Source organism: Musa acuminata, chromosome BXJ1-9 (genome assembly GCF_036884655.1).
Source record: "Musa acuminata AAA Group cultivar baxijiao chromosome BXJ1-9, Cavendish_Baxijiao_AAA, whole genome shotgun sequence".
In the NCBI taxonomy this organism is placed as follows: Eukaryota; Viridiplantae; Streptophyta; class Magnoliopsida; order Zingiberales; family Musaceae; genus Musa; species Musa acuminata.
In genome coordinates, this window is record NC_088335.1 from 11,752,200 (window position 1) to 11,778,366 (window position 26,167).

Sequence of the window (26,167 nt, forward strand, 5' to 3'; positions counted from 1 at the left end):
TCTTTTTATTTAGTGACAGGGAGAAGGCTTGTGGAAGAAGCTTACAAGGTGAAGGTGGGGGAAGACCGTGCCGCTGCGGTGTCTACCATTACGTTACAAGGCAAACAACGGGTGTCATTTGGTCCACTCCGCATCATTGCTATCCCACCCCTCTCTCTCTCTCTCTCTTCACCACTGCCTCGCAGCTCGAAACCCTAATCCTGAGAGCTTCGGAGTCGATCCACTGCGCGTCGCGGCCGTCACGTGCGGGGGAATGCGGACTGCTTTCCGTCTGTTTCTCCTCTGATTTCTTGCTTGGACCGGAGGTGTTGGCAGGGAAGGGGGCGCCCAAGTGCCTGATCTGATGCCCCGGGTTCGCCTGGTGGGAAGCGGCGCGCGATGTCGTCGGCTCCGGCGGCCGCACCGATGTTTGAGCGCCATCGAGCTGTAGCACCCAACACCGTATGCTTGCTCTTCATCGCTGTTTTGATCTGTGCTACTTTTCTGCTTTTTGGTTATTGCTGTTATGGTTATTGAAGTTTTAAAGCTGTACTCCTTGCGGTGTCTGCATATGCTTCTATTCACTTAGGACCGAATAGTAGCATGCTATTATTACCATATTTTTTTACTTAGAGCAAATTTGGTCCTTGGGGAAAGTTAAGACTGTTAAATGTTACACTTTATGCCCTGTGTAATGGTTTCCTTTGTGGAATTACATATCTTTCTTCACGTTGTCTTTATAGGATTTTATCGAAAGGTAAATCTCAACAGGTTTTCCATGATAATACATACATCTATGTTGTCATAGAGTAGTCTATTAATGCTTGTCCTATAGCTTGCTAGTCTAAGTTGGGTAACTTTTTTGTTTATTGCTATACACACAAATAAGCAAGTTGAGATTAATAAATTCAAAGAAAAGGGAGGTACAATTGTGGTTATGCCTCCCAGGTAAGATAATTTGACTCAAGAAATTGTTAACATAATTCTGCTTAACCACAACAGAGAAAGCAAATTATAAGTGGATTACTGGATGGCTTCAGACATGCTAGCATATGCTTTCGTGGTTAGAGAGACGGTACACCATCTTTTTTGCAAGGAACCACAACATGTTGTATGAGCCATGCATGAACCTTTGCTTCTAGACCCTTTTGTAGTTGGTCTTTGAAAATTGGAAATTATTCAATAAAGTTTAATGGAGAAGATCAGAGAAGGGAGGTTGTGTGTGAGGTTCAATTAATGAATGAACATTATACTTTGCTGTTTACAGGATGCATAGTCACACGGTGAAATACTAGCATGAGTTAGAAATGTTCACGTTCATTGTGATATTGATGGATGAACCTTTTTAACAAAAGTTAGACTATGCCCTTAAAATGACTAAACAATACTTTGAGTCCTTGAATGTGTTAAAATTCATAGTTTTAGACAAATATTGATCTATAGTTGTATCCCAAATTGGGCCTGCTCCATAAGTGGAATCTTATTTGTTGCGATGTGCTATGTCTGAGAACCTTGTGCAATAATGCATATCAGTTGACGTTGAACTATCATTTGTAACACTAAACACCATATATGCCTAAATGATACTGTACGTCCTAGTTGTGTAACATTGATGACTAGTAAAACTTTGAGCAAGTTCTTTTGTTTAGAACTTTCGTATTACACCACTATACATTTATCATTTTTTATGTCCATATATATTGGACTTTCTTAAGGAAGCTCAAATACTGTCTTTGAGACTGTAATGATTTTGATTGTTATTCTTATCTTTCTGAGTGATCTGGAAAAATTGGTATTTTGCTTTTCTGTCATTAACTTTTGATCGCCTCTGCAGGTGTTCAAAAGTGGACCACTTTTTATTTCATCTAAAGGTTAGTTATGTCCTTTTTGCGCTGATGTTGTGCTTGATGAAAATTTCTGACTGTATAGTGCATATTAATTTTTCTCATAGATATTTTTGTGGATTTCAACAATTTTAATTCAAGCAACCAAATCATCTTTGATTATTCTGATATTCTCTGTAAATTTGAAGTGCACCTCCTTATGAAGTTAGATAGAACTAATTCTGGTTCTGTTTCTTAATTAGTTATTTCATTGTCAAAAATGTTAGGTTGGCAGGAATAGTAATCATGGTAATTCTGGCAGCCTTTTCAAGGCCTGCTTTTACTATGATGATAATTCAGCATCACACATTGCATCAATCCTAGGGCATTACCTAGGGCTTAAAAGCCCCAAAACCTAGACTCAAAGCAGAACACTATAAAATAAGCTCTTAATGATAATCGCTGAAATAGATTGCAAGGGCCACAAGTTTGAGTCATAGAGAAAGGGAGGTAGGGAGTGAGAGGCTTGACATCATATAATGAGAGAGAGGAGCAACAAGGTAATGATCTAGGTCAATATCTTTGACGGATCAATCATGAGAGAGGTGTTACTTATCTGGTTTGTGATGATAGCTCCACTCCTCCGAGATTATTCAAATCATGAAATCTTTCCATCTCACATCGTTGAGGGTAGTTCTATTCATAATCAGGTATGAGATTGATTGGATTGATATATAGGATCATCAAGGAGCTAGTGTGGGGCTGTGGTGCTCGACCAGCTAGTATTTTACCTTGAGTAGAGAGTCACAAAGGGGCCTTGGTGATCCATCAAAGAGGGGGAGATGAGAGGGAGGTCGTGGGCGGAACAGATTCCAAGGAAGGCCTGGTTGAGTGAGCTTTGAGAGTAAGGTGATGCGAAGAAGGTGATTCCATCAGATCACAGTTCAGATTGCTATTTGGTCATTGTGAATTTTTTTTTAATTGCCTTTTATTTGTTAGTGATAATTTCTGATTTTATAATGTTTCTTCTCCTTTTCCCTGGAACTTTGATATATATATACTGATCTGCAGGAATAGGTTGGAAGTCATGGAAGAGGCGTTGGTTTATTCTCACAAGGACATCGTTGGTTTTTTTCAAGAATGATCCTGTATGTTTGATTATTTCTACTCGATACATTTGATATTGCTTTCCATGAAATTATTTACCGTATGGTTTATAAAAACTTGTTATTTCTGTTGCTTGTTGTAATGTGGTTATGTTCTAGCGTGCATTACCCCAAAGAGGTGGTGAAGTAAATCTTACTTTGGGTGGTATTGACCTAAACAATTCGGGGAGGTAAATTTTATTGTTTATGATTTTTGTACAATGATCTTGCTGTAATTCATATACATTGACATGTTTGTTCAAATTATATTTGTAGTGTGGTCGTTAGAGAAGATAAGAAGCTACTAACGGTTTTGTTTCCTGATGGACGTGATGGTCGGGCATTTACCCTTAAGGTGCTTCATTAATTATCTTCTTTCACCTTTTAGATGAATATTCCAGAAGGGTTGCCAACTCACTTTTTCTTGTTAAACAATATATCTTCATTAATCTTCATAAGATTTTTAATTATGGGTGTACAGGCAGAATCATTGGAGGATTTATTTGAATGGAAAACGGCTCTTGAGCATGCACTTGCACAAGCTCCAAATGCTGCTCTTGTGATGGGACACAATGGGATATTTCGTAATGACAATGCCGATACTTTTGAAGGATCATTCGAATATTGTTCGTTCCATTGACTGCAAGCTCTCACTTTCTGTAGCATGACATAGACTAAAGAAGACCCAAATTAGTAGTAGTGTGACTCTGTCCAATTTTTTACTTCCATCCATCGACTTACTGTTCTGCATTATGTGTAGGGAGAGACAAGCGTCCTATCAAGTCTTTGGTTGTTGGTAGGCCAATTTTGCTTGCACTTGAAGATATTGATGGGGGCCCATCCTTTTTAGAGAAAGCTTTACGGTTTCTTGAGAAGCATGGTAAGTCTCATATGATCAATATTGCAGTCAACACTCTCATCTGTGTTTTCTGATAATGACCGAGTTTTTTTCTGGATTATATTGCTATGCTAAGTAGTAGTAATCAGGGTCTGCCGTACCGAACCATACTGCCCGGTACGGGCGGTATGTACCGGTCCGACAGGTTGTCGGTACGCAGACCATCTGTTGCCGGTCCGAGTGCACTGTAGCACTGTAGCAGTGCTACAGTACTCGACACACCCGGGTGTACCGCTCGGTACACCATACCGTACCGGTACCGAGCCCAGGTCGAAATACCGGTATGGTACGATATTGCGAACCTTGGTAGTAATGACTAAATTGGATATTTGTTGTACATGCCATTACCTCATGTCATTCCAAAACGCTTGGGTCTAATGTAGAAGGTACATGCATCGCCTACAGCATGGCTGTGATTATGTATGTTAACTTAGATGTAGGATTAAGGTTTGATGTGACAAATTGTTAGAGATCTTTGGAATCATGAAATTTAATGCTTTTTGGCAGCACAGGTCCCTAATGAATGTATAGATGCATACAACAGTCTTGTACAATGTCTGTTATCTAGTGTCGCAAGGGGTTATTTTATCAAGCTGCGTCAGGATTTTACCCATGCCATTGCACTAACAACTGATCATGGATGGAACTAAATTAAAAAATGCCAACCATTTCAGCACCTAGGAATCCCTTGGGTGACATAAAGGCATGCTGTGCATGTGTAGTATGTAAGGGGTGGGCTTTGAGTACTAAGATGATTGCTTCATCCTCATGTAGAGATCCAGGTGATGGGTTTCGCTTTCCTTCTCTTGGGACTCATGCAGTACAATATTGTGTTGTAAGGTTTATATTTGCAATAAAGTCATGAGATTAATTGCATATTGCTTGTGTATCCCCTTGGTCCGAAAATTTTGTATGCATGTAGGTATTGCCAAGGCACTTCTCCCTTTCAACTGTTTGAGAAGGCAGACTTCTTTTATGTACAAAAAAGTGCCACACAGATTAGCAAAACAACACTTAAACTGTGACTGAATGGCACACAAGGAGCCTCAAAGATCATATTCATACATGGACTGTTCAAAATGTTAAAAGGAGAACTGAAACATGCCACATCTGGTTCAATTTTATTCAGATTTTTTTGTTTAGTCTGGTTTACAAAATTGAAAATCAAGATATATGTTCCTTCATCCTGCTGTACTGCCTTGCTGGAAACTTAGAACATATGACTGTTTTTCATGATATTCATGTTGTCATGCTATAGATTAATGTGGTACACAGTGTGTTAGTGAAAGAAATTCCATGCCAGTCATTTTGTTGGTATTGCATCATATTGGTGTTTGCTTGCGAGGTGGTGCATTATGGAGTGGCATGGACCAAATTGTACTGGTGCATAGCACAAATGGGTTGCTTCAGATGACCTTGACATGTGATGTTTTATGCTTCTATCAAACCACACACATGCTAGCAAGTGGATAGAAAATTTCTGGATAATTGTTCAATTCAACTAATAGCGATGCAAGTTTTTTACAATTTTGAAGTGGCTTCCGATGAGAAGATAGCATGTCATCTTGTTAGTGTAACACAGTTCCAACTTCCATGATTGGTTATTGAGTTGCATTGATGCTCATGTAGTTATAAACTGGATGTACAGTTAGATACACTTTGCATACTTTTTTGCACCATGAGGAATTGTGCTGATATATTGTGGTTAATCACCATATTTTTTTTGTTGCCAAGAACTTTTTCCGATTGAATGATTATAAATTTTTTCTTTGGTTTTGTACAGGATTTTTAATTTTACGACCTCCATTACTTTTCTAAATTCTCTATTTTTGACTGTATGCTTATGCCCCTCAGTTGTATGGTGAAGCAGAACCCATTCAGTCTCAGGAACATGGATATAATTTTTTGCAGTTGATGCTGATCTTTAATAGCTAGATAATCAGTTATACAAATTAAATTTGTAGGTATTAAGGTCGAGGGGATCTTGCGGCAAGCAGCTGATGTTGAGGAAGTTGATCGAAGAATCCAAGAATATGAGCAAGGTTGTGTTCTTGTATCAGTTGCATAATTTTAGTTGTGGCAGATGCGGACTGAATACATAGGATAATACAGATTAGGCATATCTAGAACTATTTTTCATTCATCTCTTTTCTTGTTCTTTTGGTACTCAATGTTATGTCCTTGAACTATACATTAGTGTTAATATTGGTTTATTAACTTTCTGTCAGGAAAGACTGAATTTGCAGCTGACGAGGATGCCCATGTTGTTGGTGATTGCGTGAAGGTACTTATGCTTCTATTCTTCTGAGTCAATACCTGAAAGAACCATAACTAACATTTATGGAACACCACAGTATGTTCTTCGGGAGCTACCGTCATCTCCAGTTCCTGCATCCTGCTGTACTGCCTTGCTGGAAGCTTATAGTATGTCCGTTTGTAGTTATCCAAATAAGTAGTTTTCAGATGATGCTGTCATTTTAAGATTTTGTTTTGGGATTGTATGATCTTTTTAATCAGTAGACAAGTATGTTATAGAAATAATTATTGGAGTGGACTTGATTTGAAATTTAGATAAGATTGTATGAGGTAGAGTTTTCCTACTGGATAAGTACTTGAGATCTAGATAAGAATGACACATTTTTGTCTTGATGAATGCAGATGTTAGGTACACTTTTTGAGATTAAAATAGTTAATCAATAACAGTGTAGCCTAACTCATCTTTATGGTTTATACTTTATAGAATTTTTTTTGGCCATCTTGTTCTTTCTATCTTCAAGGTTCGAAGCATTAAAATATATCATTTGCAACCTATGCAATAGACTATTAGTTCTTAGTTATTAAAAATAGATTATTGACTCATAGGCAATTTTGGATTATGTTCTGCTTCCTACTCTTGCGCACCAAGCCATTGTCAACTCGTTCAGTCACAAAATCTTCATTTTATTTAGCCCCAGTATTTGAAACAAATCAATTTGCAAAACTAATCCATTTTGATGATTTTATGCTATTTAGCTGGAACTTTTGGATTCAGTTTAGATAAATGGTCTAAATTTTACCATTTGGCTTGATCCAGTTAGTACTCAATTCGGTGTTTCGGGTTCAAGTTTGATGTTTAGTTTAACATTTTCCTACTCTTTTGATCAAATTGGTCCTATCTAGTATCTACGCATCCAGATAAGTTGGGATCAAGCTATTGTGTTCAAATATTGTCATATGCTGTGTCAATAAGTTATCTTTATCCATTATAGTGATATAATCTACCAATCTGAGAGGACTGATATAATGTTGTACTTGACATTGCATTCCTTGCCATGCTGGTAGTTTTCATAATTCTAATTGTATCCTGTTTTTGGCTGTCTAAAAAGCAATTATAGATTCCCTTGGAAACATAAGTTTTCAATAATTATTTCATACTTGTTGAAAACCTATTGCTTTTAATGCCTATCTTACATTAGTACTCCGTGAAACATTCTTATGGCATGCTGGTAGTTACTGAATAACAAACTACTATGCTTCTCATGATCGTTGTTGTCATATGCTTTCTTCAATCTAGGAAATTTGTAGGTTATATATGAGCCATAGTATTTGGTTTATTTCATTTTCATATTTGCTTTGCTCATTTTTTCTGTGTTGTGTTGATTTTTTTGCCTTGATCTTATACCTGTATAGGGCTGGAACATAAGGAGGCTCGTATAAATGCTATGCGTTCTGCAATATCCGAGACATTTCCTGAACCAAATCGGAGGTTATTGCAGAGGTTGATTCTGTTTACTTTTGTGATCATCTAACTATTCCTGGATGCATAATTTTTTATTGCTGTTCAGTGCAATTGAGCTTTACAAATTTCTTTTACGATGCTCATTGAACATGCTAGTACAGTTAAAGCTTCATTGCTTGTGCTTTTCTTTTTTTTTCTCTTAGGTTACACTGTACAACTTCTTAGAGACAACTTGTTAAAGGGTTATTACTAGCATTTCCATACACTAGTTTGTCAATAAACTCCTGTGATGGAGTTCATGTATTGTTTATTGAAGCTTGATGTGGTCTTAAAAAACTTTGGTCTGCACTGAGTTTTGGAGGCATGGAATATCGAAATGGGATGTACATAGTCAGGGGTCGTAATTTTGTGTACCGGTACAATACTTGTGAGGACTCGAATTGGTACCATACCCGTTCCTACCAATATATCAACACTTGGTACACCATTACGTACCGAGTTTCAGAAAAAGTCTGAAAAAATACTGACAAGAAACAAAACTGCCCATTTTAGGGTTGTACCATCCTATAACAGGTGGTTCAAGCCCTACACCGGGTGTTTCTAGTGGTACAAGCCCTACTCTGAGCGTAACAGGTGGTACAACCTCTACACCTTGTGTTCCAGGTGGTACAAGGCCTATACTGCATGTACTGGGTGGTACAAGCCCTACATTGGGCGTACTGGATGGTACAAGCCCTGTACCAAGCAAACAGTTGGGCCCTGCACTGGATAGTGCAGGCCTTATATTGAGTGTACAACCCAGTTTATCCTGGTCCGTATACCAGGAGATTGTTGAGTCGGTAAATAACGTCCATACCATTCTGTACGGGGCAGTATTGTGAACCTTGTACATACTACATAGTTTAATATATTTGCCTACATTTTGCTATTATATGTGCTTAAATGAAATTTAGGATCATTTGTAGGCTTTTTAGGAGGGAGTTTTCTTGGTTAGCATCATGTATGGAATGATATTTGATGAAGCATCAGGGCATGTTTCCTTATAAGCAACAGGGCATGCAGGCATGGTTTAAAGTAACAATGCTTTGTTTAGGCCAAGTCTGCATCCATCAAATATTAGTACTGGTATAAGTACCAAGGATATGGATGATCAAAGAGATGTTAGGTTGTGCCTAAAAATGGACTCCTGTGAACATTTCTCTCCTCTTTTGATTTAATGGTTTGATGTTGAAGTAATTTTTTTTAAAGCATTTAAGAACAGAATCTTTGCATGCACTCCTTGGTTTAATTTTTTTGCTAGTCAACCTTTATGTTAACTGTAGTTATGAGTATACATCCTTCTATTTATCTGCAAAACCAAAGTTTTGCCATGCATGTTATAATAGGTGAGTTGGATAATGAACCATTTAAAGCCGTGCTTGTTCTTTTGCAGAAAACCAGAGTATGGGTCAATATGCTGGTTGTTGCCTGCTTGATGTTGTGTCTTTCTCCTAAATTGTGTATCTTTATTCTCATGCTACACCGGCATGTTAGTTCTAGATTGGTGCCTTTCAATTTATGGTGTCCCAAGACCATGGATAAATCATCATCAATATTATTGATCCCTTGTGCAATTAATTCATCAAGTTCTTAACTGAATTCTTGATGTTTTCTTGGTTCAGATGAAACAATATTGTAAACCTAAAAGGATGTGAAGAAAAAATATCTCATGCAGAAAGGAATGGGACCAAAGCATGCCATTTTATATCATAAGCCCAGTAATAAATATCTACATCAAGTTTGTAACTTCATGTTTATATATGGAAAAGAGGCACCCACTATCAGTTTTAGTACCATATTCAAGGACAAGAATTAAAATTTGATTTATAATGTACATCAACTGATGAATTTCCCAAGTCTTAGTGATATTTTGGATATACAAAGAGATAACTTTAATATGACAGAGCCATCTAACTTATTAGTCTTGCTGGCTAGCCTAGATATATGTTGGTAGTTTTCTATAGATGTGCAACAAATCTCTCAATAAACATATTTTCCAGGAGAATTTAACTGCTCCTAAATGAGTTGTATTTGTTGTATCTTTATTCCCTTTTTTTTTTTTTACTGAGGTAAGCTTTGAACTTTTGGACTGTGCCATGTCCTTGAGGAAAAGTTTTGGAGATCAATAAGGCAGCCAGTAGGATACTTGGTCAAAACCCAGTTTGGTGGCAGCAGTTTCTCTGGTTGGATCCTCATCAAGTGGATGATGCACATCTGCCATTGGTTATGAGAAATCTTGTAATCTTGTTATGAGTAGATTCATTAGATCGGTTCATCAATAACTAACTGTTAAATCAGAATTCTATTTTGACTTTGTGCCTTTGGTTCCATTATGATTATTTATCAATAATGAAATAATTTCTTTACAGAGATAGGAGACATAATTCATATGGCTAATTGGCTATAGTAAGTGTCGTTTGGACTGCTTTAATGATAGTATTTACATTTCTCCCTCTCACTCATTATAGTGAAGGAGTGGACTTGGGGGTATTACTAATTGAGTAATTAATTGTAAAAAAATGAGTAATTGAATTGTGTCAATTGTTTAATTGATCATGTTTATGTGGTCAATTTCCTATCTGGAGTCACACTAACATGAATGATTCTGTCAACAGAGGCATTCACTGGTACTCCAAGACCATGTATATGCATTTGTTAATTATATTTGTAGTTGATCCTTACAAGGTGATCAGTTTGCTAATAAGAATTGGCAAGATGTACCTGAACAGCAATTATTTGCTGCATAAACTGGGTCTTGTTATGTGTCACCCTTGTTTCTTCATGTGTTCGCAACGTCAGTCACCTAGGTAAGTGCTAGATCTCCAAAGGCTGTTGTTCTGCTTTATGGTTATAAGTAACTTTGTGTTCTAGATTATCAAGTGCCAAGGTGCTTCTGCTTCATTCAATTTGGTTTATGACAGTCTTCAAGTTAGTGTTAGTTTTGATATATTAATTTGTTTACTGTACGAGCATTTGCTGATTAAATCAGCTATATATATTTTGATTCAAAATTTTATTATCCTTCAATCTTCCATCTTTTTGGTCATCGATCGAAGTTTTGATTGCAAGATGTATAGTTAATTCTTACAATGCAAGCTTTTGTTTCTTAGGATTTTGAAAATGATGCATGTTATTGCCTCTCATACTGCTGAGAATCGGATGACTCCATCTGCTGTTGCTGCTTGCATGGCACCTCTTTTACTGAGACCACTTTTGGCTGGGGAATGTGAGCTGGATGATGACTTTGATATGAATGGTGACAATTCTGCTCAGCTTCTGGCAGCGGCAAATGCAGCTAATAATGCTCAGGCTATTATCACAACTCTCTTGGAGGAGTATGAAAGTGCATTTGATGTATGACCCTGACTTATTGTTGAGTCAAATTACTTGCATGCTATTATCTTTGTTTCAAAGTTTGATTTTTGAACTTCAAGTCAAAAAAGAGAAATATGATCAGGATCCATTAGTTGGAAAATTAGAAACAATCTGCATTGGATTGAATCAGATGGATTGGAGGATATGTATTGGGGAGATGAGTTTTGGTGGATATGAATGTATGTTTTGTAAAAATAAATTTCAAGAAACAATTAGAAAAGAAAGAAATTATTATGTAAAATTTTCTTATATTCTAACATATGTCAAGAACCCAAAATTTACAGTCATAAATTTTGGAAATCTTTTTTGTTTTCTATTCTTTACATCACCTCATTGTTTTCCTTTCTTGAAACAAAAAATTAGGTGTCGAGATATTCAAAGTTACATATCATTATGTATATGTAATGGGTAGATGTTAGGTTTCATCTGCCTGCCTTCATATTTTCAAGTCATCTCTTTTTTAACTATGGTTTAACATTTTGGGTGTCGGATTCGTGCCACTCCCCGGCCTGCCCGGTTCGGGTCTGGTATGTGCCAGCATACCAAAACATGGTATGCCGGCATGAACTGTGGTCTATGCTACCGATCCAATAGTTCATTGGACCGGTACACATGTTTGCACTAGAACTGTTGCTTTATTCTATACCAGCTGCCTTTATTTCTTTAAAAATGTTTAGAGGCACTCAATACAGATACTTTAGGCAATTTTGCCAAGAGTGGATTTGCTGAAATAAAGATATAACTTGACCTTTTCTTCAAGTGAATTTCTTGCTCACTTCTTCCTTTGTTATCAATTTTTATGCTCTTCTATCAAACTTGTTCTTTTTCTGAGCAACAGAACTCAGAACTATATATTTCCCTGTACTTGTGAATTTTAGTGACTTTAAAATATTTGATAAACTTTACTCTGGAGATATCGAAATTTCAGATACTGTGAACTTATGGATTTGTTTTCCTGTCCAATATTCTGGTATCCACTTAGAAGCATGTAACTGAGAACAACTGATCATTTATTTGCATATTATGTTTAGTTCATTTTGCTTCTGTTTAGCTAGCCATTGTTTATCGTCTTCCCCTTAACAATCTATTGTTACTTAAATAAGGTAATGGTATCTCCATTTATCCCCTTTTATTTATTTGGATATTGACTTGTCTTAATCTAGCTTTTATCTTCTTCGCAGGATTGTAATTTACGGAGATGCTCTCTCTCATCCAACTCTCAGATTGGAGACACTGGCAGTGAAGAGTCCATAGATGATGTCAATACAGATGTTAAAGATAATGGATATCATGATGCAGAAAATGATGCAGAACCTGACATGGAGGATGATGATAATGATGAACGTGTGCTTAGTGGAAAACTGAGCGAAAGCAGTGGATATGCTGGCAGTGACCTTTATGAGTGCAAGGTTTTTTTCTTGATTTATTATAATTTTTATTGCTAGACATTTGTATATCCATGTAGCATTTATTTTCTGTTGTGTGCTTTCTTATCTTTTTATATTCATCACTGTTCGTTTAAAGGCTGAAGCAAAAGAAACTGCTTTCTAATTTATGGTCTTTCTAATTCATGTACGTTTGTAGTTTACAACCAGAAATTCATTTATTATCTGCAAGGTTTAAATACTGCTTGTTAGTACAGTTCAGTATCTATTGGTTTGACAATCAATCGTGGTGCAGTATGGAAATTGTGCCCGGTTCAGTCTGATATGGGCTATACTGCATTGGAAGTGCACTGTATCAGGTTTATCAGGCGGTGAACAGACCATTATTAAACTGTACTGGACTGTAACTGGTACCAATTTTTGGAACTTCTGATAATTTTGCTGTCCCTTCTTCTTTCTCTCCTTTTTTTTTTCTCGTCTCATACCCTCTCTTTGTATTACACGTTTTGTGCAATATTTTCAAAAGGTGCTCGAGCGAAGCCAGGTGAGGCTCTAGTGCCTCGCAAAACCTCAAGGCGAGGCGTTCTGATGAAGCGTTGCCTGGGTGCTTGCTTGAGCCTTGGCATCGAGCACCTCGAGTGATCTCCCGAGTGAAGATAGGTCGAGGTTCGTGCCTAGATCAATTGAACAAGCAAGTTGGTTCAATCGAACCAACTAATCCGCCTTCGTCCGTAGCTTTGCCCTCTGCCCTTATCTTCCCATACCTTCCTCCAAAGCCATCAGTTACTCATCTTTTTAATCCATTTTTTCTCATTTCGATTAACTTGCTGCATCATATTGAGGTGGTGCACTATTACTTAGTTAGGAGTTAGAACTGTTTAGCACCATATTGCTAATACTATTTAGCATAGATCTCCATCAGTAGAACCCTGTTTGGCATAGGTTTCAATTGTAATATATATTTTTAAATTTTAATATTTTGGAGCGTCTTGCTTCGCTCGGGTGGGCTCATAGCACCTTGGGTATTTTGGGACATTGGAACCTAGCACTTTGAAAAACATTGATTCTGTGTTGGTTATAGAATAAAAGATTTTCTATGATTAAACTGAGAGATTAGCTCATTGTTGATTATTTTAAATTGCATGTGTGATAGTTGATTTTCAAAAGTCATTCTAGCTTGTATCTCTATGTTAGCTTCTTCAATCATTTCAATTCTGAATATTTGACCATGAAAATTTTAATCTGTGCCTTTCTTTAATTTTTTTGATAAAACCATCTCTAACTATTTGTATTATATTAGAAGAGGTCTGTGAATAGCAAAATATGCATTTTAAGCCAAGTTTTTAGTTTGTGTCTGAGTACCATTCATTTTGTTAATATTCATGATTTCATGCTTCTCAATATGTTATTAGGGGACTAGCTTAGGAATTAGGACATTTGGTGCCTTGTTTATTCCACATCGCAGCATTCTCTTACCATGCAGCTATAGTTCCATATGGGGAACGAAGAGAGAGTGGACTTGTATAGATTTACTGACTTACAATTTAGATACATATGCTTAATCAAATTTTGCTACAGTTTGTGCCATTAATTGGTTCAGTATGTCACCAGAGTAATGTTCTAAATACCACTAGGACTGGTCCATACCAATTGGTATATATATATATATATATATATATATATATATATATATATATATATATATATATATATATATATATGGTCGACCCCTCGTTACCTCTCATGATGCCTGCCTGAGTGCCAACCACCATATGCCTGGATACTCTTCCTCTGTTTCCTCCCCCTTCCCTCTGCCGCATCCTCTCTTTCTCTTCTTCTTCTCCTATCCTCTCTTCTTCCTTTCCTCCTCCATATTTCAGTATGCCAACAATCAGTATGGATCTGGTATCTAAGATTTTAACATAGAGGAAGGATTGTTACTATGAGACTGGTATGTACTGGCTGGTGTTTGCTCGTCCGATCATGATCTTGAACCCAAATGGCCCTTTTCGGGTAGTCCAAGTGTGGTACATGGCTTGCCACTTGTTCTGATTTTAAACAATGATGTGGCTTTTTCTGATTGTTGTAATGTCCAACTGTAACAATCGTGGCCTTAACGTTATACCGTTATCCAGTTATTTTTGTTTTGGAAACATAAACAATGTATTTTGCTGCATCTCTGCTACTATATTGGCTTTTCATGAGAACCTTTAGATAACATTAGTAAACTTCTGGACGACGACGACGACAGCAAATAACAACAAAGCCATAAGTCCCAACTATTTGGGGTCGGTTATATAGATCTTTTGTCATCATGGAGATATATAAAAAGCCAATACTAAAATCAGTTAAGATTCATGTTCATAAGATATGACATAGTTTTATGCTGGTTGTCCATGACCTAATGCAACTCTTCATTTTTCTCATTCAGGCTCGGGGCCAGCATTGGCAATGTTATTAGTAAACTTCTGGGCCAACTAATTTATCTGAATCTAGTTGTAACTTTGAGAATCAGCATCTGAAGCTCCAGACTTAGATAACTGATTATTATTTGTGTTTGTCATATATAATTACTTGAAAAAATTATTTGAACTGAGATTACCGTAATATTTGCTGATAGTTTCTTGCACTAGCCAGTGGTTATTGAAATTTTGTTGGTTGGTTGATTTTGACTTCCTGACATTGGAGAATGGTGGTACATCAATAAAATATATCCGTGTCTGCGTGTAGGTCCTGTAAAATGCTTGATGACTTCGATTATAAACACCGTTTACTAACTTGTGCAAAGTGAAGGAAGGAGTTAATTCTGTTATTGCTTATGTGCTCTCAATTGTTTGTTCACTGTGTGTGCTCGTGTGCAAACTTTATCTGCTTTTCTGTATGCACTGCTTGGGTGGGCTGACCTGTGTATGTGCTTGTGCTGACTGACCAGGTGGCTCTAGTAGTATGTGAAGTCAAAAGTCTGTAGTGGTTGTCATTTGACAGATGATGATTAAACATGTATCTTCTAGCTGGAAGTTCAGTTTTAGTGAAAATGCATTGTTTTTCTTAGGAAACTAATATTAGTTTCTTCTTCATGGTGTGGTTGGCCTTTTTCACTGTTATTGTATATGCTAGCTTTGAAGTAGAGCATAACACTAGGATGGGAAAGGTCTCTCTAAAGGAAGAAGTGTTGTATTTGTTATTTTCAGTTACATGGTTTAAAATACTGATCAGACCAAGCACCGAGCACTGACAATGTACTGACTAATTTGCTGATCCGACCAAGCACCAACAATGGACAATGCAACTTAGTACTGCTTATTATATCATTAGTTTCTTTTATTAGTTTATTCTGTTATATGGGTAGTCATTGACAAAAAAAAATCTCGGTTGGTGCCAGTCTTGGTAACCGGTTGAATCTGTATGGTACCATTCTATCAGCTGACCCATTCTGCTTGGTATTACCAGAAAAGAATAATAAAAGAACAGATATACTGACTAGTATTAACCTATATGGTCTGCTACCGGTCCGACCAAGGACCGAAAAATAACAACTGGTACGTATCCATACTGACTGTTATCCGATTCTTTGGTTATAGGCCGGTTTTTTTAGAGTCTTGGCCATGTATCTGTCAGACAGATTGTCGGAACCAGTATCAGACTGGGGTTTAAAACCTTATATTAATCAAATGCATTGCATCCTGCATCCTAGAAATGAATACTGTTGACATGTTACGTAATGCTCAGATGTTGGTGAGTCTTCACTATGTAGTGGCCAAAGGGCATGATATTATGTTATGGTGGCTGCAATAATCAGTGTTTAGATAGAAGCAAGCTTCAGCCACAATGCAAGATTAAGATTTAGTTCATACTTTATCCATATCCCCTGATCGATATCAGTATAAGCTGATCTACATAAGGATCTTCCCCTTTATAGTTGAGAAATCCCATTGTTATGGATTAGTGCTCAAATTGCTATTGAAAATGGCCAGAATTAGATGGAATCTTCCAGAATCAATCGGGAATTAGCGAAACTCTCTGGGATTGGTTGATACTTGAAAGAATCAGTTTATTCTGGTAGATGAATACCAAATCATGGAGGGGGAGTTATAGGTCCAACAGCCACCACCACGGCCACTTGTAATAGTGAGAGGAGGGAGAAAGGGAAGGAGACTATCTGCCACAAGATTTGCCACACCCATTGCTATGTGACAGTTGCAGTCATTTCCTGCTCACTGCCTTAAAGTTTTCTATTTTTTATTGTTTGGTTGCTATTGTTGTCAACACTCTTGCCACCACAAAGGTGGCTCTGCCTTCTCCTAGAGAGTGATGCGTCTGCATTGCTATGCCTCAGTCTCTATCACTGTCTGCTCATAAATACAAAGTCACTTTGACCTTCTTCTCAAATAAGAAATGGGGAGAGATAAAAGGGAGATGAAAACCAGGCCTGTCAATTACTACTTGATGCTACAAAGTTACCTTCACTTGCTCCTTCTTGAGATCGACAGTTTGTTGCTGCCTCACTTCCTTGGCTAGAATTTTCACAGCAATGTGGAAATTGCATGTGAGAAAGGTCACAACTTGAAATCGCTCAAGTTGGGCAGATTAATATCTTCAATCAAGTTGATAAAAGGTCCATAGAAATTCAACTGTTTTTGACTAAAGATGTTCAAATTCAACATAAATGGATCACTCTATATCAAAATTAAACAAGTTTAAAGCCAGTTTTGGTGGTTTAACCTATATGGACCATTTTGTTCTTTTACAAGAAAACCAAATTAACTTGGCTCTTTCAATTACTAGTATAAACTTCTATACAATATTTTAGATGCCATTTTCTTTTACATGTCAATTGTTATGCTAATGAATAAGAATTGATTTCAGATATTGCTTTAATTGTTGTTGGGAACTGTTCAGAGTTTCATGTTAACAGACCTGTCTTGATTTCATTGTCCTACTTAATTAGTTCCATGCTGTCTGTATTTGTGACTTGTCTACTCCAGTTTGCTGGTGTGAAACTTATTTGAATTTCTTATATATAGAAACATTTATTTTTTACCAATAATTTATCACAAAATATTGATAGAAATTTTCTTTTCTCTTTTTTATGCATTTGTTTTGTATATTAGCTGGATATTGTAAAGAAATTCCAACAAAGATATTCTAATATCCTATTTATTTTTTAGCTTGTTGAGCTATACACTTGGATTGACATTCATATTGGACTCTTCTATGTCTATAGGTAACACTGATGGACAAGTGGCTGTTTTAATTTATTTGCAAGACATTTTGGGTATTTATTAAAAATGCAAGGGCTTAATCAAAGATGAACTCTGTTTTCCTCTGCATAACTTTATTTGTAGTATAAAATACAATCACACCGATGGGGACAAATAGTTTGTTTTTTTTACCTGTTTATTACTTATCTGTCTCTTATTTTGATTATTCTTATTTATTTATAATGTCTTTCTATATTTTTTCTTTATAAGTTTTATTTATTAATTTTTAAATTGTTTTCTTGGGAGATTTCAATCAGGGTTTGCCATACCGAGCCGTACCGCCCGGTACGGGCGGTATGTACCGGTCCGACAGGTTTTCGGTATGCGGACCAACGGTTACCGGTCCGAGGCACTGTAGCAGTTACTGTAGCACTGGGTGTACCGATCGGTATACCATATCATACTCGGTACACTCAGGTGTACCGCTCGGTACACCTGGGTGTACCGCTCAGTACACCGTACTGTACCGGTACCGAGCCCAGGTCGAAATACCAGTACGGTACGGTATTGCGAACCTTGATTTCAATCCCACCTATCCATTTAATCCAATCTGTCTGATTTAACTGTACTGCCATTTGTCAAACCTGGACTCAATTTTGATCTTGCAATTTCTGATATAAATGTGAATACAATCTCTATTGAATTGACAATAGTGCACTTTATGTTGTAATGTACATGTCAATCGTTATGCTAACAAATAAGAATTGATTCCAGATATTGCTTTAATTGTTGTTGGGAACTGTTCAGAGTTTCATGGTAACAGACCTGTCTTGATTTCATTGTCTTACTTGATTAGTTCCATGCTGTCTATATGACTTGTCTACTCCAGTTTGCTGGTGTGAAACTTATTTGAATTTCTTTATTGCTTGCTTAAAGCAGGTTTTTGCTGGTGATGATTCAGAGCCTGATTCTCCAAAAGATAATCAATCTTCAGCAACTAAGACAGAATTGGTTATGGATTCGAAAGCTCATCATAATGAGCAATCTTTGACAAGCAATAATACTGAGAAGTCAGTGGCTGAGAAGGATGCCTCTGATGTCTTACCTACGCAAGAATCTTCCATGTCAATGGGAGAAATCTTATCTTCCCTACATCCAGGAAATTCTTTACCAGCTCATGTAGCTGAATATAGTGTAGATAGATACTCTAGTAAAGTGAATGGATCGCACACACATATGAAGCGCACTAATTTTTGGGGCCGCAACAATGTAAGTGGTTTAATCCATTAAAGCTTGTCAAATATGAAGTTGGCAATGAAGACTACATAAGAATTTCTAAAATTTTGGTTATTTTCACTGTTGCATGCTTACCATGGATAAGTTCACTTTGATTATGATGAGTCAAAATAAAAGCATCATCAATCTTCCTCGGCCTAAAACTGTCCAGAACATGTTTCTCTATTCCACTTTTGATTTTTTTCATTTATAATTTTAAGCATGGTATGCAGTACCAAATGGTACCGTCCGGTATGGGCGGTATGTACCGGTCCGACGGCATACCGGTATACGGGCCGCCTGGTATCGCTACAGTGCTACAGTAATACACTGTATCAGCGCTACAGTACTCGATATGCCCTGGTGTACCGCTCGGTATACCGATATCGTACCGTACCGAATTAATCTCGAAATATCGGTACGGTACGGTATTGCATACCTTGATTTTAAGACAATGTTTTTATTCATTAAACTTGAGGATAGGAATGATTTATAAATGTTTATATATGATACTTATTTATTTGAATATTTCAGGCCAGAAAGAATCAGCCACTCGAACAAGTCGATTCTTCTGGAGAAGAAGAGTAAGTTCTCTATTGCACTCTTGAAATATTTTGAATTTTAAAATGACACAATGTTATATTATATATTGCATTATATTTGCCAGAATAGACACTTTATGTGTTATATTTAATTTCTGTTCTCTTGTTATTTCTCTCATTGGTATGTCTTTATAATGATTTTGTTAGTAATTCAGAATTATAGACATTACAAAATTGATTTAGCCTTGAACTGACAATCTATTAGAAGAAAATGCTAAAATCTGTTGTAATTCATTAAAAAATTGCTTTTGCTATTCTAAGGGTTTATCTTTGGAACCCACATATGTGTTAGTGTATGTTTAGCACATACTTTAATAGAAACATTTATCGAAAAGTGGCTTATAATTTCCTGCTGAGCCTATTCTTCGACTGCTAATTGGAACTTAACTTTGATAGGCTTGCTATTCAAAGGCTTGAGCTCACAAAGAATGACCTTCAAATAAGAATAGCTAAAGAGGTATGAGTTGAAAATTTCTCTGAGGCATAGCATACTTGACAGGATGAAGATTGTGTACATGATTACTGAGACTGTGTGATGATACTTTTTAGGCAAAAGGCAATGCCATTCTACAAGCAAGTTTGGAAAGAAGAAAGCAGGCTTTGCACGAGCGTCGATTAGCTCTAGAGCAAGATGTATGTGCTTTTCCCAAAACCACTATGTAGCCTACTCTTCTTCAGTGTTCTGTATGATCGATGCATCTTATACTTCATGAATTATTTTAAAGTTGTGACATGACAATAGAGCCTTTTTGCTTTTATGTTAGTATGCATTTGTTTTATATAAAAAAAATACTTCATTGACATTAAATAAGATTAGGAGTTTTTGTTTCATCAGATGGAGGTATGTTGCCATCCTTTTGGCATGACATGATTCCATGCTATTCTGGTTGGCATGCTCCTGTGCCAGTTGACACAGGCCACAATTGGGATAGCCACATGCTGGCACCTTTTCTATGGATCGGCATGGACAAGGACAAGCTGGCAACATCCTGGCATAATACATTTTGATTCAAGGATGTGGCCTAATCGTGATGACTTATTCAATATATATCATTCTTCATAATATCTTGGCACCTCTGGCAGCAGTTTGTGCTTGACTTGCTTTTTGGCTGCTTTTCAGTATATTTATCTTTTATTATGGTGTGCATGAGCTCTTCCTTTTGGATTTTAAATTGGCTTACATAAAATTGCTTATTTATGTCAGATTATTGATCCTTCAAGCAGCAAGTAGAAATGGATTCACATGTTCTCATATTGTAACATCACTTTTGTCCTTAAGATCTTTCCCTTGTCCATTGATGATTATGCTTATAAATTTTGGTGGAATTGTAGAAATGATGGTATATTTGAATGATATAAATTGGCTATACAAAGGCGCAAAACTATTCGTGAGTCTCAATAAGAGCTGCAAGATACTTTTGTTGTAATTAGTGACTAGTATTGAAAAACCATTTTTTCAAAAGCATCCACAGTATGGCAGGGTCATGGTACTGTCCAGTGTATATGTGGTACTCCGAAGCATTGGCAACCTCATGTAAATTTCAGTTAAATATATATAACAACGTTAAGTATAAATTAGGCATATACATTGAAGTTGAAGTAATAGGTAAAAATATGCAAAGATTAAATATACGTTAAAGGTTTTCATTGTGATACGTTATAAGAAATAACTTGTGATTGTGAATTTGCTATATATTGCACATTTTGAACATTTTATCAAGGCCTCATTGCCTTATGTAGGATATAATTACTCGTGCATATGTGCAGCCAGATAGACTGCATTTTAGCCTGCTAAAAAATTTTATACTCGACAATGAGAAAGTAAGAGTAAATATTTTGTTAATATTTTTCTTCTAAGAGGCTAGGATGAGGATCTTGTAAAAGATTCAATGTGAAGTTAAAATATTTAATATAATATTTGTTAGTCTCAGAACTACTAAACAACTATGCCTCTTTAAAATGTTAGGTACTTCAAAGTGAGGTAAGACCCAAACGTATAAAGGAAGGATCCAATCATCAGGGTTATGAGGAGCAAAATTTTGTGTCTCGTATGTGTTTTATAAGCAAAACCTCATTGCATTTAGTGTTTGAGAGGTAATAAACTAGATCAAATAAAGACCCAATGATATGGAAAAAAGTACAACAAACAAGCTGAAGGATTCAACAATGTCTGATTCATTTTACATTCTGGGGAGCCAACCTTTATGGTCTTTTATATGTACAATAAGTTTTGAAGAAACAATTAGTCCTCTTAGATATGTGCCTTAGTTACCTCTCCCAACTTCTAATCTCTTCCTATTCACAAATTCTAAGCTCACCTTTACACTTCAATCTTTAAATTTTAGTTAGGTTATTTTTCACATCAATGTACTACACCAAAGTGTAGACTTAAAGAATCATAGTTGAGCAATTTTGGAAATCCTTAAAGAGAATCACACCAAATAGGTCAATACCGATTAGTAGATACCAGTCCAATCGGTCTTTGAAACTGTAGTTATATTGTCACAACCCGGGCCTGATAGGCTAATTAGTTTGTCAATTTCATTGAATCGAAACCACTGATCAAAATGCCTAAGCTGAAATTAATAATAATATATCAATCAAACCCTTGTAAGCCAATTTAAGTCTTGTTCACTTCCGATGTGGGACTAATTGGGGAGTTACAATCTCTCTCACTTAAGGGTTTGACGTCCTCATCAAGATTCAACATAGTTCAGATCAAACCCTTGCATGGTGCATGTGAGACGTAATCCAATGGTGGCTCAAGCCTCCCGACCATGCCCCAATACTAGTTTGGCTCTGATCCCAAATGTCATGACCCGGGCCTGATAAGCTAATTGACCTTTTCACTTTGTTGAACCTAAACTACTGATCAAAATGCTTGAGTTAAAGTTGACAATAGTATACCCATTAGATTCTTATAAGTAAATCTTAGTCTTATCCACTTCATATACAGGGCTAATCGGGGTGTTACATATATAGGCAACTATCCTTATGGATCAAATTGTTGGGCAATCAAATAAGTTAGGAAATTATTTATGGAAAATATTTGTGTTGCTAATGATGTATGCATGTCTAAGTTACTAAGATAAAAAAAAATGAAATGATCACATTTGTAGAAGTTAAGGTGGTACTTACTTATAAAGGGTAAAATAAATATCTGGTATAAATATTTCTTTGGTATGTTTGGTGTGTTTATTAACCATTAGTAAACAGATACGTCCATTTAAATAATTACCTTTTATCATTTAATGATTCTAATTTAAAATTTTTCCTTGTCCTCAATTTATAGTCTTTTTTGACCTATTCAGCAAAATAGGGGCTTGTTGCTGGATTGGTCTTAAGTTCCAGGAGCAGGTGACCAGAACTCTGGAAAGGTCAAAAGGTCTATGAAGCTTATGTGAATATTTAGGAAAGAGCTTACATTTTCTAACTGTGACTGTATACAAATTAGACCTTAATTTTCTCATCAGACTTGTATCTGCTTGGCATTATAGAAAACATAATTTTACTTTTGTATGGAACACAAACTTTAATGATAGCTATTGTTGCTTTATGTTGAAACAGAAGTTCTTATATATAGTGGCACTACATGCCTTGAAGAACTAGTGTTATTGACTAGTGAATTTTCTTTAGGTATCAAGACTACAAGAGCAGTTACAGGCTGAGAGAGACCTTAGAGCTGCTTTGGAGGTTGGTTTGAGCATGTCTTCTGGACAGTTCTCCAGTTCACGGACTATGGATTCTAAGGTATGTCTATTGTTTTATAAATGTACCAATACTTGGAAGGATATATTGGATTATGAAAAATGTGCTGCTTTCTGTGAAGACAAGGGCAGAACTTGAGGAGATCGCTCTTGCTGAAGCAGATGTTGCCAGATTGAAGCAGAAGGTTGCAGAGCTCCATCTCCAACTTAATCAGCAACGCCAAAATCAGTATGGATCGATCCCTCATGCTTGTGACCGATATCAGCACCTTCCAGCACCTCTCCTACAGCAGTAAGATATTGTTTGCACATAAACTTCATATGAATATTTTTTTGGGCATGTCAAATTTATAAAACTATACTCACTATCTCTTTACGTAACACAAATTTTAATTACTAAGATCCTATCTCTGCCTCTCTTCACATCGACAATATTGTCTTTTAGATCCTTATGTACAATAAAGTTATACCTTTCATTTGGTCAATGTTTTCTTGAGTGAGCAAGGCTAAAGATCTATATAATATTGGATCTCCAAATATAACAATTTGGATTATGCACCATCTTCATTTGGAACACAAATTTACCATGTAGGAAAACACTAACCATAGGTCATGGTTACAAAGGGGTATTCCCAGTAACTAAGATTAGTGGTTACATTTCTGATTTACTTAACTAATGGTCTAGAGGATTGCCCATCTTGCATCTGCAGTACAAGGAGTCCAATCTTCTCTTCTAAGCAATATGTGCCACACAATTAAACTTATTTTAGTTCATGTTATCGGATGGTTGTGACATTATTTCTAGTTACATTACCAATAGTACTTTTCTTTTACTTGTGTACACCTATCCAGTTATCCAAATGCAGTCAACTTTTAATTTTATGTTGCAAAAAGTTTTTTTAATCTGTAACTTTAGCATGTTTCTTATCTTGGTACCACAATTTTGTATATCTTTTGCAGGAAGATTGTCCAACAAGATTTTGATATGAGCCTTGCTTTTTGCAACCATGAGAAGAAACAAAGAAGTGAGGCAAGTCTAATAGACTCTTTATTCTCTTGCATTCTTTTACAAATTCCTCTCACAACAGCATTTGATTAATCATTAGTCGTTATTTACCCTATGATTATTGATTTTCATAGTAAAAATAAGTGAAAATTCAAGTCCTCCATGAAATTTAAATTTTAGAATTAAATTTAATAATCTGTATATATAAGAAATTTTTATATTTTTACAGTAAAGAAAAAAAATACTATTGATGTAGTTAATTAGAATATCTACTATATCTTTGTCCTTGTAAATAAAGGTCCCAATTATATATTAAATGCTAAGCTTTTAATTTTGAACCCATTTCTCCTAAGCTTATAATTACTGTTTAATTTCTCCATTTCCTTTTTATCTCTTTTTCCTGGCCCTTTTCTTCTGCGTATAATGTTGGGATGTGTTCCCCCTACTAAAGGCTTATCTACCTTGAGTGACAAGAGGACCTCAACAACAAAGAGGTTAAACTAAGGTAAATAAAGCTAACATATTAAATAAAATAAGATATCAAACTCAACTCATGACATGTAGTGCTCTATTTTTCATCCATGTTTAAATCTCAACTATGTTCTGGTTTTGTAGTTAATGGTGTATGATGTGCATCTATAACTTTAGACAATGTGTATCTAAAGATGTAATTTGTGGGCCACTCTGGGATCTTTTTTCCTGCATTGTGCATCATGAAGCTCTTGTACATTGAGAAGATTAACCACAACAGCTGATTCTACAAAGTTGTACATGGTAATTTTTTTGTTGCCTACATGTTTTTTGGGGAATGAAGGTCCCTAGTGGCTTAAACATCTTTTAGCAAGGAGACATTTTTACTGATTTCTGGATTTTATTAGTAAGGAGTGAATCCAGGATTTATATTCGATATTCAATTTGTCAAAAATGAAATGAAGACTTTAAAATGCCATCATTCTGGAATTTTAAGTATGTTTGGTAATTATGGTAGCTCATATACTATATCATCGCAGGAGAGCTCATCAGCAACAGATTGGAGGAGCATCAAGCCTCAAATGCCACCTTATCCTGGTTCCAAACAGCTTTCTAGGAAAAATGCTGCAGATAAAGCAAGTCTGAATGATTCAAGAGGTATGGAGATGGAGGCATCGACCAGCATGCCATCAGAGGCCAATCCCAGCGTGGTTAGCAACAGCATGCCCAAGGCCACCGAGGTAAGCGAATCCATTTCTGAAATTTCTAGATCTCCCATAAATATTGAAGGGTGGGGGGGTTTATCAGGGTGCTGAACATCAAAGGCAGCCGCTAGTGGCATCTTCGACTCTGGTGGAACTGACTACCCGTCTTGATTTCTTCAAAGAGCGGAGATCGCAACTCATGCAGCAGCTCCATAGCCTTGATCTGAGCCATGGGGCATCCTCACAAGGTCTGGCGTACAAATCCTCCCCTCCTTGGAACAACAGTCCCAGATAAGGCATTGTAGCCACACCCACTTGTATATCCTTGATTTGTGCAATCTGCCATGCATAATAGTCCTCTTTGCATCTGAAACCTGTTCTGGGTAAGGTTTGCTGCATTTGTGGTGATTGCTGCAGGAATGTAAATTTTGGTATCGTTGTTTCCTTATTCTCATCACGTGTGATGGAGAGAGAGAGAGAGAGAGAGAGTTGTATCTTCCTTAGTACAGTCCATTCCTTGGTTCTGGTTGCTATTTGTTTAGCAGTTAGTCTTGAATACAATACCAATGTACTTGATAGCTTGTGGAACTTGACTTCATGTCTCTTTGTGGTGCTGTAACTTAAAGGGGCTTTACATCTATCGTTTCAAAGTCTGGAAGTAGCATATTTTGTCTTATACACTTTATTAGTGCGAATATGCGCCCTCCAAATGTTTGAAATCTTCTATATGCATCACTCTTGCTAATATCCGTCTGATAAACTCTTACAAGTTATTAAATATAACAAATGCACTTTTTACTATTTTTAATCAATTACTTGACCTCATGTTCTCTAACATG

General features: G+C 36.4%; 1 protein-coding gene across 2 annotated transcripts; it reads left to right on the forward strand.

Moving 5' to 3' along the window:
* Positions 1 to 26,004, forward strand: LOC135593240 (rho GTPase-activating protein 7-like). Of its 2 annotated transcripts, none has more exons than XM_065083125.1 (22): positions 1 to 441; positions 1,814 to 1,850; positions 2,874 to 2,950; positions 3,068 to 3,138; positions 3,224 to 3,302; positions 3,429 to 3,573; positions 3,708 to 3,827; positions 5,810 to 5,887; positions 6,074 to 6,129; positions 6,200 to 6,269; positions 7,515 to 7,602; positions 10,713 to 10,956; positions 12,159 to 12,386; positions 18,503 to 18,832; positions 19,373 to 19,422; positions 19,837 to 19,897; positions 19,990 to 20,073; positions 23,077 to 23,190; positions 23,270 to 23,439; positions 24,108 to 24,177; positions 25,164 to 25,364; positions 25,432 to 26,004. In XM_065083125.1, exons 1-22 carry the CDS (start codon positions 379 to 381, stop codon positions 25,621 to 25,623), a joined length of 2,628 nt encoding a protein of 875 aa, XP_064939197.1. In that variant the 5' UTR covers positions 1 to 378; the 3' UTR covers positions 25,624 to 26,004. The 2 variants fall into 2 exon arrangements, with proteins under 2 accessions (XP_064939197.1, XP_064939196.1); XM_065083124.1 differs by having other exon boundaries at positions 245 to 441; positions 18,500 to 18,832; positions 25,432 to 25,757.
* The last annotated feature ends 163 nt before the right edge of the window (positions 26,005 to 26,167 follow it).

What these genes read in the sequence shown, in the direction of transcription:
- LOC135593240 (XM_065083124.1), top strand. Translation starts at nt 379, where the DNA reads ATGTCGTCGGCTCCGGCGGCCGCACCGATGTTTGAGCGCCATCGAGCT. An exon ending in ACGGTTTCTTGAGAAGCATG is followed by an intron (nt 3,828 to 5,809) that starts GTAAGTCTCATA and finishes TTAAATTTGTAG; the next exon opens with GTATTAAGGTCGAGGGGATC. An exon ending in AGAAGAAACAAAGAAGTGAG is followed by an intron (nt 24,178 to 25,163) that starts GCAAGTCTAATA and finishes ATATCATCGCAG; the next exon opens with GAGAGCTCATCAGCAACAGA.